This window comes from Leptopilina boulardi, unplaced genomic scaffold (assembly GCF_019393585.1).
Source record: "Leptopilina boulardi isolate dan_hultmark-lab unplaced genomic scaffold, ZJU_Lbou_2.1 LbouV2_368, whole genome shotgun sequence".
NCBI classification, from domain to species: domain Eukaryota; kingdom Metazoa; phylum Arthropoda; class Insecta; order Hymenoptera; family Figitidae; genus Leptopilina; species Leptopilina boulardi.
This window is the reverse complement of record NW_026137938.1, coordinates 2,841,530-2,856,030: the sequence shown is the minus strand read 5'-3', so window position 1 is coordinate 2,856,030 and position 14,501 is coordinate 2,841,530. Positions and strand designations below refer to the sequence as shown.

Sequence of the window (14,501 nt, the reverse complement as noted above, 5' to 3'; positions counted from 1 at the left end):
TGACTCTTTATTCCTCTATGAGGATTCACTCCCGCACGACACAACTCTATTAGCAGGTGAACAGCAGGTTACAGCATTCAGGAACACAGGATCTCAGGAACTTATACTGCTCGCCAGGAAATCAGGAACATTTATTTATTCAGGAACTTATACTGAAGAAAATAATATTTCTTTATACACTTCAAATTAATTCTTCACTTTGATTTTCAAAAAAAAATTGTTTATACACTCAGGAACTCAAAAAAATAATATTTTCTTTTCCACTTTTAGTTTATTATTCACTTTGAATAAAAAGTTTTTATTCAAATAACATTAATAATTTTATACATAAGTGTTTATTTCATGTTTTGAATAATAAATATTCAAGTATTCAAATAATTCAATAATTCAATATTCAAATAATTGAATTGAATTAATAATTTTATGTTATAAAACTTTTACTTTGAATTTTTTGTTTTCAAATAATGTTTGTAGTTTTACGTTATAAAACTGTCATTTATTCAAATTCCCGCACTAAAGGCCGGTAACGAGCCCCCAATTTATGTTACGAGCCGAGTTACCTTTTATTACGCAACTCTAAAAATGTAATATGATTGGCTGGATTCTCTTTAGTTAAATCCTTTAAGAAGGAAGCGGGAAGGTTTAAATGAAAGATTATTAAATTCCGATACAACGGAAGGGAAACCCGTTCAAAGGAAGAATAATTATTAGTTCTTCCTTCGAAGGTAAAACCCTGTAATTTATTAATATGATAAAATACAAAGCTGACTAAGGAGTTTAGAAAACAACCTTTCAAGCCAGAGTCAAGATTAGAACTAACTTAGAGAGTTTTTGGTCCAGCGGAGTCGCTCTCCGCTTTTGGTCCATTTTGAGTTTGTGCGCATGCTTCACTATGGAGCGTATTCGCTACTCCTATACGTGTATCACTTCACTAACACTTATCACATCGTTCCTTAGTGTTACTTATATGTTCACACATACATAAGAGAGATTATACACAATCTCTCCCATCATACAACATACTATTTATTAAAATATAATAAACATTAATCATCACAACATTATATGGTTAATCCATAATTATATTATTATAATATAATTATAACAATATTAATTATGATATAATTATAATAATATTAAATTATAATATTCTGATAATCAATTATTAATTAATTAACAATATTAATAACGCTTAAATACAAATGTGTAAATATACTGAAACATGTACATAAATAATTATTTAATTATTTATTATTAAATAAAGCATTTCTTATACAAAGCATTTCCGTTGTAAACTTTCGTTCATTGTTTAGCCCGTACGCGACTTTTCTATTGAAGGTAATAAAAGTCCGTGTCTGGTCAACATGTGTTTAGTGTCCCTTTTTTTTATAGAAAGGATCACATTTTTTCAAGTGGTTTTTATGACGTTCTAGGTTTACATTTAAAATTTGAAAATGAGAGAAAATATGAGAATATATTTTCTCTTATTTTCTTGGACTGATTTACGACATTTCTCTTTTAGTATTTTGTGTTGCTAAAAGAAATACGATATTGGAATAAACTTAATAGTTGACGGAAATACTTTAGAATTAGTCATGCTATTTTCTTTTATGTGAAAGACTCTATTATATTTATCGTGAGAAAATATTAAGTGTTTTAAGATGTTTTATAATTAATCCTCAATTAAATTATTTAAATCTTAATTAATCACATCGATGTATCGCTCATTCGATACATCGAAATGATTCGAGCGAGGATTATAGTCGCTCGTTACAACAGCATAACCTAAAATATTTTTTTGTCACAATTTTTTCTTTTATTATGAATACACCTTTACTCGTTAACTTCTCATCCCTGTTTGTTGCAAAATTTAAATAAATGTTACAAAAAACAACAACTTTTGTAATAATAATAATATTTATATATAAATTCAAAAAACAAAATAAATATATATATTTTTAAAACATCCTAAATCTAAATATAATTGAGTCATTTTTTTTATATAAACATTTTTACAAGCAATTTTACAATTAAAATTTTAATTCTTAATTCACGTACTAATAATTCCACGTTGTTTAAAATATAATTCATGATCTTCCTTTGAACGCATATAAAATCTATTTCTTGGATCTCTAGGATCAAGATAGGCACACTGCAATGGAGAGACAATTTAAAAATTTAGTGACAATAAAAAAAAAAAAATTGTAATTATAAATTTGTAAATAATACAAACCCTAACGTTATTTCTTAATGCAATTGCATTGGGCATTAATTCATTTAAATGCTTTTCTCGATCACCATGATCAGGATGACTTGACAATAATGGAGGTATGTCTTTTTCAATTTTTAATTCAGTTAACATTCTCATTATACCCCAAAATACCACTGCCTCTCTAACATCAAAACATGCCTGTTAAAAAGGAAAAACTTTAATAAAAAATCCACATTTATTATTCACTTTAAAGAAAATAATTTTTAAAATATAAATTTTACTTTTGCTGCTAGAATTAATCCTACATCATCAGCTTCACTTTCCAATGCTCTACTGTATGGTAAACGATGAAGAATATTAATTACCGATTGACCCAATATTTGACAAATAAACGCTACAGCATCAGGAAAAATTGCCCACAAAAAAACAATTGGTAATGCCAAAAGAATATCTAAAATAACTCCTCTTGATAATTGTTCCATCTATGAAAAATGTTTATTGTAAACAAAAATCTTAATATTTTATTATTATTTAATTTTTTTTTTACATTACCGAGTGATTTAATAATTCATGAGCCATTTCGTGAGCTAAAATAATTGCAAGCTGATCATCATTTTCGACTAAATTAAGAGCTCCTAAAAATACGAAAATATGACCTCCCTGAAAAAAAAGAATCAAATTAAATTTTAATTAAATAAATTGTTATAAATAATTTTTTTTTTACCGGAAGAACGTAGGCATTTTTTAATTTTTCGTTCACAACAGTAAGACTCCATTGTTTATCATTGACAGATTGTAAATCCTTATTTGAATTTACTAATCGTTGAACTATTCTTGTGAGTCTCATATAAACCGGATGATTCTCTGGCACAATATGACCTTTATTTTCTTCCAAGTGCTTTTGAAAAAAAAAATTTTTATTTCTTTTAAATATCTAATATAAATTGAACATACATACCATTTGAAGAGTGAATTTTTCAAAAAATTCCTGTTGTTCTTTATTGAAAATAATAAATCTCTGTCGCTTTGTTATTGGATCGGTTTGTAAATGAGTTATATAATAAACAAATAGTGCAATCATAAAAAAGCCAAGAAATCCTGAAATTTAAACATCATTATTATAAAAATAAAATAAAAGAAAAAAAACAAACAAACTCTCTTACCAAAAAAGGCATTTTTTCTACTTTTCAACCAATTTATATAAACTTTTTGTTCTTCCGGTGATTTTTTCTTCCACCACTTTTTAAATGCTCTTCCAAATATTAATCCACCAAATTGAACGAGTGGACGAATTAATATTGCCACAATTGGCGGTATTTTACGTGGTTCAGTTGTATGAAATTCATTTCGTTGAATAAATTCATAACGTTTTAATCGAATTTGTTTCAATTGATATTTTGTTGATAATTGCCTTGCAAATAATTTTTGCTTTGATATAATGAAAAATAAATTATTACCACTGCTATGTAAATTAATTGTCGATAATATTCTCAATGTTTTAAACATATTGTTTATTGAACAAAATTTATAAAATGACAATCATAATTAAAAATATAGAAATGTTTAATTTGTATTTACGTCAAGAAAAATTCGAGTTAAAATTTTAATATTATTATTTTGACATTTATTTAAATAATAGCCACCTTTTAATAACAATAATAATTAAACAACCATAACCTCTTTATGTCAAAACTCAAACATCTGTCAAACCCAGGGTTCGGAACAAAAATGTCATATAAACAGGCCTTGATGTATCAACTTCATGTAGCTAATCTATATATACAGTTACCAATGCCTTATATATATATTTCCTAAAAAAAATAACTATTTGTATACAAAAAATAATTATCATTCTTTAAATTAGTTTTCTAAAATAACCAATTATTTCAATTAGTGACAATTGGATATAATAGTTTATTTATACCTCTATTTATTATGTTTCAAATCTTTCTTGCGGAGAAAGATTGACACAACCGCCAAAAATCTAACCTATAAAAAAGTTTATTTTTTGTTAAAAAGAAAAGTTGTCATATAAGTGAAATTAAAATTTTAATTTGTGCAAATGTGATAGTGTGTGAGACGAACAAATATATATTTACAAAAAAAAAAGTGAATAGTGATTAATTTAGATTAAAGAAAAATAAGTTTTAAATAAAGAAATATTGTCAAGATGGATCAAATGTTACCAAGTCCAGGTTTTAGTATACCAAGTATTGGTACACCGTTGCATCAACCTGAAGAAGATCAACAAATTCTTCCCAATGCTCTTCAACAGCAACAACAGCAACAACAACAACCTCAACAATATCAATTACAACAATTACATTCAATGAGTCCAAATTTACAAAGTGGAATGCTTATGTTAACACCTCAAAAACAAATTCATACTTATGCACCAACACCTTCTTTTGCAACACCACAAAGTCTTATGCAGCCTCAGACTCCGGTATTTATTATCTTGAAAATATATACATATTTTTTTTTATATAATTTTTAATATAAATTTTGTCCTTTACATTTATGTATAATTTTTAAATTTCTCTTAATTTTCGAGAATAAGATAGAAAATTAAGAATTTTGATTTAAATAAAGAAACAATTTTTAAATTATTTATATTTTATTATTATAGCAAAATATGATGTCTCCTATTGTACAGCCAACAAATCAAATGGCTCCCGCTTCAATAGGGCCATCAACCCCAGGACCAATGACACCAATGACTCCAGCTTCCGCAGATCCTGGAATTCTTCCACAATTTCAGTATGTTCTATTTTTTTTTTTTTTTGTTTTTTTGTTTTTTTAAAAAAAACATAATTCGTAAAATTTTTAAACACTTGAAAAAATTAAATTTTTTATTTAAGGACGTTCATCCACGGAAATGTAGACCTCTAGAGAAAAATAATTAATTAACATTTCAATAATTAAAATAATATTATTAATTGTACTTTCGGAAAGATGAGATATTAATTTTCAAGAAAAAAAATTTTAAACCTGCAAAATTTATTTATTTATACAATTTGCATAGGATAACATTTTTTTGTTGTTATCGCTTCTACAGAATTTTTTAAAAATGATTCGATTTCAATGAAATATGGCTTATTTTCTTCGGAAAATGATTCTTTACAACTTCACCGTGGGATTTTTTAAACAAGCAAGCCGTTTGGAAAATATGGCTATTTGTTTAAAAAATTCAAATTTTTCTTTTAAACAAATAGCCATATTTTCCAAACGGCTTGCTTGTTTAAAAAATCCCCACGGTGAAGTTGTAGAGAATCATTTTCCGAAGAAAATAAGCTAATAAATAAGCTATAATAAAAATTTCAATTGTTCTTCTTCTAAAACGGCAAGAAAATTTAATTTCTCCGTATTGCTTTGTAAGTAATTTTTAAGAATTTCCATTTTATCATGGTAATTTGATTTAACACCTATAGAAATGTTCAAAAAATAATTTTTTCATTGTAATCGAATCATTTTTAAAAAATTCTGTAGAAGCGATACAACAAAAACATGTTATCCTATGCAAATTGTATAAATAAATAAATTTTGCAGGTTTAAAATTTTTTTTCTTGAAAATTAATATCTCATCTTTCCGAAAGTACAATTAATAATATTATTTTAATTATTGAAATGTTAATTAATTATTTTTTTCTAGAGGTCTACATTTCCGTGGATGAACGTCCTTAATTGAACTAATTTTTTTATTACAGAAATATTGTATCAACAGTTAATTTAAATTGTAAATTAGATTTAAAAAAAATAGCGCTTCACGCAAGAAACGCTGAATATAATCCAAAACGATTTGCTGCTGTAATTATGAGAATACGAGAACCAAGGACAACTGCTTTAATATTCAGTAGTGGAAAAATGGTTTGTACTGGTGCAAAAAGTGAAGAAGATTCACGACTTGCAGCTAGAAAATATGCGCGAATCATTCAAAAACTAGGATTTCCGGTATATAATTTATTTCAAAATTATTTTTTTTTTTTTTAATAAGAATTATAAATTTGTCTTTCTGATAAATTTCTTTTTTTTTAGGCCAAATTTCTCGATTTTAAAATACAAAATATGGTAGGAAGTTGTGATGTTAAATTTCCTATTCGATTGGAAGGATTAGTTTTAACTCACGGTCAATTTTCATCTTATGAACCAGAATTATTTCCAGGATTAATATACCGAATGGTGAAACCTCGCATTGTTCTCCTTATTTTTGTTTCCGGAAAAGTTGTACTCACAGGTAAACAAAAAAAAACAATATTTATTATTTACTCTTTAAAATAATAACAAATATTTCTTGTAAACTAAAAAAAAAAAATAATTATTCTTTAGTAATTCTAATAATTATAATTTCAGGTGCAAAAGTAAGGCAAGAAATTTATGAAGCATTTGATAATATTTATCCTATTCTTAAGAGTTTTAAAAAGCAATAACGAAATTTTTATTCACTTATTTCTTCATGTGATTTCTCAAGATTCCATTTATTTTCCTTTTTTTTTTTTTTTTTTTATTGCACGAAAAATTATATTTTTCAAGTTTCTAAAATTCGAAAACAATTTCGTGATTAACATAAATTTTAATATTGAAATACTATTTATTATATAATGTTTATTTAATCTATATTAATTCATTGAAAAAATTATTGCATGTTTGATTGACTTCAATTTTGGTTAAAATTTTAAAATAGAAATCCGGTTTCTCCAAATCTGATTTAAGTTTTAATCATAGAACGAGAGAAGATTTAGATTTTAAGGACTTGTTATATTTAGGATTAATATTTTAGTCAGAATTTGTTGAAACCGATTTTCATTTAAAAAAAATCTTTACAATAGAAAATTATAGTTACAAAATTTTTAAAAGGGTAAAAATAATTTTTTTTTTTAATTTATAGCGTAATAGTAGAAAATTTTGTACATATAGGTTTCTATGACGAAAATAAAGTTTGAAAAAAAAATAATATGAAACAATTAGTTTTTCATATTAATTTTACTTTACCTTTATGAACAATAGGAGTTAAAGATTCTTTCTTTAAATAAAAATTTCGAATTTCATTGCGTAAAATTTCTGTTCGTTGTTTTTGATTATCTAAAGTTATTTCTAAAAATTTTATATCATTCATAAATTCCGTTAAAGAATCCTCCTGTTTAGCGTAAAAATAATATTAATTAAAGTTTAATATTAAAAAAAAATAAAATTTCTTAAAACAAAAAAATTACGTCTATTAATGGAGTTTTTAACAATTTTCGTAATTTCAATTGTTCTTCTTCTAAAACGGCAAGAAAATTTAATTTCTCCGTATTGGTTTGTAAGTAATTTTTAAGAATTTCCATTTTATCATGGTAATTTGATTTAACACCTATAGAAATGTTCAAACAATAATTTATTTTCTAAAAACTATAAATAAAATGGAAAAATTATATTTACAATTTATTTTCTCGTCGTATGATTTGACAATGGAATTTAAATTTGCTTTTATATCATAAATCAAACTTCGCAATACGGCTTCATATAAAATATTTATGGAAATATTTTGTCCAAATTTATTAATTTTTTCACATTTAACATTTGATTTTAATTTAATTATTTCTGATTCCATTTGTTTACATTCCATTTTTATTCTATAAAGATATGTCCGAGTTTTTCTATAAATGACAATGAAAAATTTGTTTATTAATATTATTATATGTACTTTTTTTTAATTCTCCTAAACATACTTATATTTAATTAATTCATCATTTGTTTCTTGTAATAATTCTCCAACTCTTGCATACAATTCGGAAAGTTTTTTTCTATCAAATAAAATGCAATCACTAATTTTTGCAGTGACTTCAGAATTTGATAAAAAATGTTGTAATTGATGAAATTTTAATATCACTGTCATATCAATGTAATTTAATTTTTCATGTTTCTCTTGCTAATAAGAAAAAGAAATTGTTAGTAAAATTAAAACTATTTAAATATGATTAATTAAATATAATTGCCATGAAAATTTCCAAATTTTCTTGACTGATTTTCAATTCATATTCCATTAATTTGAGTTTTTTATTTTCAATTTCATTATCTTTTCGTAATCCTTCAATTTTTTTCTGTTCGTTTCTTATTTGTAATTCAGAATTATATCTATGTTCTCGCATTACAAATGCCGCATCATAAAGTTCTTTGTCACAACCAAAAGGCAATATATTTTCATCATAATGAATTATTCCAATTTCTCGACTGTCAATGGAAATCTCATCATCTTCATCTAATGTACTTTCCGAACTTGATGACGATGATGAAGATTCTATAATCAATATTCTCTTTCATTATTTTTCTTATAATTAATTTTTAATTTATTTATTTTTGACAAACCGTCACTTCCTTTTGGCTGCTTATATTTTTTTTTAAATATCCTCAGTAGAAAATCGCGAAATTTATTTTCATTTATTAAATCTCTGTATTGAATCGAAAGTTCTTTGATTTTTTCTTGTAATTTTACAATTTCCTTGTTTTTATTTTCAATTTGTCCCATTATTGATTGAATCTAAATAAAAAAAAAAAAGGAATTGTATTGTAATCGAAAAAATAATTTTTTTTTTTGAAAAAGTATAAAAATAGCTTCTATTTTACCTTTTTTTTCACTATTGCACAATCTTTGATTTTTTTATTAACTGTTTCTGTTAAAGAATTTTCCGTTGCCTCGTAATTTCGAAGAATTATTAATTCCTGATGTAATGTTAATAAATATAAATTTAAATATTCACTTTCCATGGCTATTTCAACTCTATTTTTCTCAAGTTCATCTAATTCATTATCAAGATGTTGATATTTTTTTTCTATTTCATTGAGAATGAAATTTTGCTCTTGAATTCGTTTTGAATTTCGTCTACGTTTCATTTCACGTTCCCAAATTGATTCATTTTTCTCATTAACAGTTAAATTACGAAAAATGTCGAACGATACATTTATTTGAATATCCTTTTGACTAAAATTAACAAAAACTGGTTTCTTGCTTTTTCTTATTTCCTCTACTTTTATAATTGTTGCTTTGTATTTTTCAATCTGTAATTGACGAAATTAGTCTTTCTTTTTATTATTATATCAAATTAATGTAATTAATAATTTACTTCGAGTTGTTTTTCTGGAAATTCCATGTGATAATCGATAGTGAATACTGAAGGTAAAGATTTTCTATTTTTTTCTGGAATTTCATTTTGAATTTGTTTTAATTTATTCACTAAATCCTGTGATTCTTTCTGTAATGCTAATTTTTTTTCTCTTATTCCTCTCAATTTGTTATTAAAATCTTCTCGAAGATAATGAACTTTTTTTCGACAATCCAATAATTGTTTATATTTATTTAGTACATTGTCGACAGTTTGATTCATTTTTTGTAAATCAGAAGAATTCTTTAATTTAAAATCGCCAATTGTTTTTTCTGCTTTTTCAAGTGTATTATTATCATTCGAAAAATTTGCATTTGGATCTGGTTTACTGTCGTAAATTTCTTTCCACTAAAATTAATTAATTTAATTATATCTTTTAATTAATTCGAAATTTTTTTTTAATTAAATTTACTTCTCTATTTCTTTCTTCTATTCGTGCTTTACGCATTCTATATTTTTTTAATATCTGATTAATTTCTACTCCCATTTTATATTCAAATGTAGAAGAATTTAATCCTTTGAGAAAACTTTCTATTCCATGTATAATTTCCTTTTCCTCTTCTTCTTCTTCAATTATCGATTGATTTACTTGTAGATCTGATGATCTATTTGCAAATAAACAATTTTAAGATGATAAATAATATTTAATTAATAATAGTTTGTTTACTTTTTGATTTTTTCCTTTTCTGCGAGAAGTCGCGAAACTTTGGTGTACGTGACAAAAAAATTGTCATCCAATTTATGTTCCCGAAAAGAATAAATTTTTGTACTTGGTTTTCTAGAAAAAAAAAAAAAAAAACATTAATAATTACCAAAAATACTGAAAGTAGCCAAAAAAAATTTACGGAAACTCACAGGATTCTATGGACACAAAATGGAAGGCAAGTAATAGGCTCGACAAAATGATCCATTAATTTCTTTAGTCTTAATTTCGATTTTTCCACTTTGAATGACATTTTTCTATGCACAAAATTCAATTCCAATTCCAATTGATTGTTTAATTCTTTTGTGATTCTTGGATCTATTTCAAAATCCTCTTGTGAAATTTGTTGAGATTTTAATAGATCACGATTTCTACGAAGATGTGTAAAAATTAAATTTTCAATAAAATTAATTAGAGAATAATTTTTAATTTTTTTTTACTTTTCCATTAATTTGGCAAAATCTTGAGTATAACTTTGTAATAGAGCCAAAATAGAATTCTTTTTCTCTTGCGCTGCCATTGAAATTTTATCGAATTCAACTTGACGGACAATATTCTCTAAAGTTGGATAATTAATTTCTTCAATGTCATTAACGTTGGAAATTGGCTAAATAAAAAGTAAAGTTAAACAATTATTATTATTATTTTTTTTTTTATCAATTGATTAATGTGAGAATTTTACAATTTAAACAGAAACTAACAAGAATTTCTCCTTTCTCAGGAACAGGTATTTTGTGTTCATAATTAGAATTCTCGTCATTTATTTCAAAAGTAAATAAATTTCCATCGTGTCCACATGTTATAAGTACATTATTATTGTAACTTAACAATATTTTTGGAATGTAACCATTAAAATTGTCATGCATTGAAATTATCCAATAATCCGAAAAATCCATATCATCATTGGAATTTATTCGGCAAACACGAATTTCACCGTGTTCCATTCCAAGAAATATATATTTATTTTTTTTACTGAAAATTTAATTTATAAAAAAGAGAAGAAATAAACAAAATTTTTATAAAAGGAATTTCAAAATTCTTTAAAAATAACATACTAGAATAAGTAGCTTCGAATTTCAATATCATCAGCTTCAAAAATCATTTTACTTCTAGTTGGTTTTAAATTTATTTCTTCAAAATCAGAATATTCATATAAATATCCAGCATCATATCCTCCCATTGAAAGACATATCGTTCCTCTATTTGTATAATTCGCCATTAACACTTTATTTGGTATTTTGGGAATAAATACTTCCGGTAATTGTTCATCTTCCACTGAAAATAAAGAAATTTCACTTATTTTTTCAAAAAAAAAAAAAAAAAAAAAGTAATAAATACATTAAATTAAAAGATTACTATCATCACTCTCTTCATCGATTTCAATTTCAGGATTATTTAATTTTAATTTTTCCAACTTGGAAATTTTTAATTTTCTTCGTTCTTCATTTTTAATTTTCACCAATTCTCTTCTTATCTCGGATTTCACTGATTGAAATTGAAAAATTTTCATTTTGCAATCAACTAATTCGTATGTGGAAATTTCATTCGATTTCGTTTCAATTGGTAATTCAATTTCCATAAAATTGCCATTTAAACAACCAACAAGAATTGTTGTCATCTATTGTTAAATAATATTAATTTAAAGAAATTAAAAATTTTTTTAAACTAAAAAAGTTTTTCTAATTATAAAAACCTACAGATTCAGATTTCCAAGTTATGCAAGTAACACTCGATGGTGTTTTAATAAAACCAATTGGTATTAATGAAGGATAATTGTTTAGTTTGTTAATTGAAAAAATAAAAATTGTAAAATCCTCACTTCCTGTTATCAAAAGTTTATTATTAAGACTCAATGACATTGTAGTAATTTTTTTATTATGTGGTTTCAATACTTGAAGAAGTTTCACAAATTGTTCTTCATTGTCAATGATCTCGAATATTTTTAGAATAATAATTCTAATAACACCACTTTCAAAAGCACAAATAAGTGTCGAACCTGTACCTTCGATCTATAAATAATGATTTTTTTTTTTTTTTTTTTTATCATAATTGAAAATCAACCGAAGTAATTTAATTTAATACGTACTGCACATGGTAACCAAATAATTTGACTTCCAATATCATTGAATTTGTAATTTAAAATTAATTTCCTCTTTTCGTAATTATAAATTAATAATTTATCATTTCCAATGCTTGCAATAAATGGTCCCCAATCTGAAGAAGTTATGTCACTTATTGGTCCAGCGTGACAATTAAAAATTTTTCTTGGCAATTCGGGTGTTTGAAATGTGCAAAGATCTATTATCCACAATCCACCATTTGCATCCTGAAATGAAAAATATTTTATCAATTTTTTTTTTTAAATAATTATTATTTTCATACTAATTTAATTTATTTTTCTACCTGAGCATACCAAAAAGTTGATTCTGAATTGTTAGGATCTTGTTTTTGAATACACATGAGTTTAGAATTTTTTTCTTTTTCACTAATGCAAAATTCATAAACAGGTTCAATCTCTAGAAAACGATCTTCATCAGGCGGATCAGCTTGATCAATTGTATCATAATACCACATACGTATCCATCCATCCATTCCTAATTATTAAATTAAAAAAAAATAAATTTATAAATTAAAATAATTGTATAATTAAAATATAAATACCTATTGATATTAATTCTCCGTTATTATATTCAAATTGTGTTATTACACTGCTATGACATGGTTTTCTATTTTTTCTACAAACTTCAAATTTAATTAATCCTTCGTCCCATATTAAAATATTTCCCCATTCGCAGCCAGATACGACCTATTTTAAAAAAAATATTATTTCATAATCAAATGAATTAATTTTTCTCATTTGAAAATTAAAAAATTTAATTTTTAAATTCACCTTTTCATCAGGCATGGGATAAACTCCAATTATATCGGAAATTTCCGTCTTTCCAAATCTACCAAGTTCACCTTTCAATTTAAGACCCGTGAATGTTTTCGACATTTTCCAAAATTTAATATGTCCCAAGCCACATGTTGTTAAATGTCCAAAAACAAATGGTGAGAACATTACATTAATTATATCTTGACCATGAGATTTGAAACGTAATGTAATTTTTGATTGTTGCCAATTCCATATTGTTAATAAATAATCTGGTTCACCTCCTTGTGATGCTAATAATTTACCATCTGGACTGTAAAAAAAAAAAAAAAAAATTTTTTCATTTTTATAACACTCGATAAAAGAAAATTACATCATTTTTCACCTGAATGCCAAATGAGAAAATGATCTAGTTGTTCCATGCCAAAGAATTGTCACTATTTCTAAACTTGGCCATTCATAAATAATAATTGGAGGATCGTTTCCATTTTCACCAATGGCAATGTGATTGAAAATTGGATTTTTCTAAATTACAATTACACAATATTTATTAAAATTCGAAAAAAAAAATTACAAAATATTATTCCAATTTCTATAGAAAAAATTTTTTTTTTTATAAACACCTAACTGTAATATGTCCAATTCCACCACCTGTGAATCCGCGTCTAAATGAAATTTTCCTTTCCGCTACATTAAAAAAATGAATTAAATTTCCCGAGGCAAATATTATTGTATTCGAATCCGCTACACATATATTAAAATATCTTTGACAATTATAACCAAATGAATGACTATATATTTTTTTTTTTTGTTAAGAATCACATTTGAGGGATTAAAATTTTTTTAATTTTATTCATTTGAAAATAGAAAAAAATTTATAGTTTGGAAAAAAAAGGATACTGAAGCTCTAAAATATTCATTGGTACAGTTCCATTATCCGTACGTTTAGCACATGAAATATAATCATTAGAATTGTATTGAACATTTTTCGATAGGAAATTAGAATTTTCAATAAATTCTTCTTGAATATCTGAAAAATTTTCATTTTTCTATTTAAAAAAAGAAAATAGAATAATTTTTTATATTTAACAATAGTAACCTCTTTCATTAATTTCCAAATTTTTGGAAAAATTTTCTAAATCATCTTCATTGTCCATTTTTTAAATTTCCTATCGATTTTTTTTTTATATTTTATTATTTAAAAAGAAAATATTTTATATTGATTCCTTTTTTTTATATAGACACGACGTCTAGTTTTAGAAAATAGAAACTAGTAACAATACGGTTGCCATAGAAACTACATTGATTCATTTACTGCATTTTTAATAATTTAAAAAATTTTCATATTTCTAAAATAAAAATAGAAAATAAAATTAATTTTTATTCGAAACTTTATATCTCGAGTTAGTCTTTTTTTTTACATTGAATCAATTTAATGAGAAAGTTCATGCGATATTCTTATCAGATTTACTTTCTAATCAATTTGAATTCTTTTTTTTTATGTGTAATTTAAACCTAATGAATTCGATGCTAATTTTTAGCACATTTTTTTTTCTTTTTTTTGTTAAAATAAAA

General features: G+C 24.5%; 3 protein-coding genes across 3 annotated transcripts; 1 reads left to right on the top strand and 2 right to left on the bottom strand.

Annotated features, from left to right (window-relative positions):
* Positions 1–662: 662 nt before the first annotated feature.
* On the bottom strand, positions 663–3,867 carry LOC127287373 (metalloendopeptidase OMA1, mitochondrial-like). Its single transcript, XM_051314258.1, has 7 exons — positions 3,376–3,867; positions 3,171–3,310; positions 2,937–3,110; positions 2,765–2,872; positions 2,494–2,694; positions 2,234–2,410; positions 663–2,152 (listed from the first exon to the last, which is right to left on the bottom strand). The coding sequence occupies exons 1-7, from the start codon at positions 3,716–3,718 to the stop codon at positions 2,051–2,053; spliced, it is 1,245 nt and encodes a 414-aa protein (XP_051170215.1). The 5' UTR covers positions 3,719–3,867; the 3' UTR covers positions 663–2,050.
* Positions 3,868–4,036: 169 nt separating this feature from the next.
* Positions 4,037–6,658, top strand: LOC127287375 (TATA-box-binding protein). Its single transcript, XM_051314261.1, has 5 exons — positions 4,037–4,658; positions 4,842–4,972; positions 5,920–6,163; positions 6,248–6,446; positions 6,563–6,658. Exons 1-5 carry the CDS (start codon positions 4,383–4,385, stop codon positions 6,637–6,639), a joined length of 927 nt encoding a protein of 308 aa, XP_051170218.1. The 5' UTR covers positions 4,037–4,382; the 3' UTR covers positions 6,640–6,658.
* A 10-nt stretch (positions 6,659–6,668) lies between these two features.
* LOC127287378 (cilia- and flagella-associated protein 44) lies at positions 6,669–14,369 on the bottom strand. The gene is made up of 24 exons (XM_051314264.1): positions 14,026–14,369; positions 13,827–13,956; positions 13,555–13,717; positions 13,312–13,451; positions 12,945–13,239; positions 12,716–12,860; positions 12,458–12,648; positions 12,141–12,380; positions 11,752–12,063; positions 11,411–11,672; positions 11,110–11,329; positions 10,756–11,026; positions 10,495–10,661; positions 10,207–10,425; positions 10,019–10,129; positions 9,764–9,956; positions 9,313–9,699; positions 8,816–9,247; positions 8,558–8,729; positions 8,188–8,489; positions 7,921–8,120; positions 7,631–7,848; positions 7,423–7,562; positions 6,669–7,346 (listed from the first exon to the last, which is right to left on the bottom strand). Exons 1-24 carry the CDS (start codon positions 14,081–14,083, stop codon positions 7,182–7,184), a joined length of 5,133 nt encoding a protein of 1,710 aa, XP_051170221.1. The 5' UTR covers positions 14,084–14,369; the 3' UTR covers positions 6,669–7,181.
* Between the last annotated feature and the right edge of the window lie 132 nt (positions 14,370–14,501).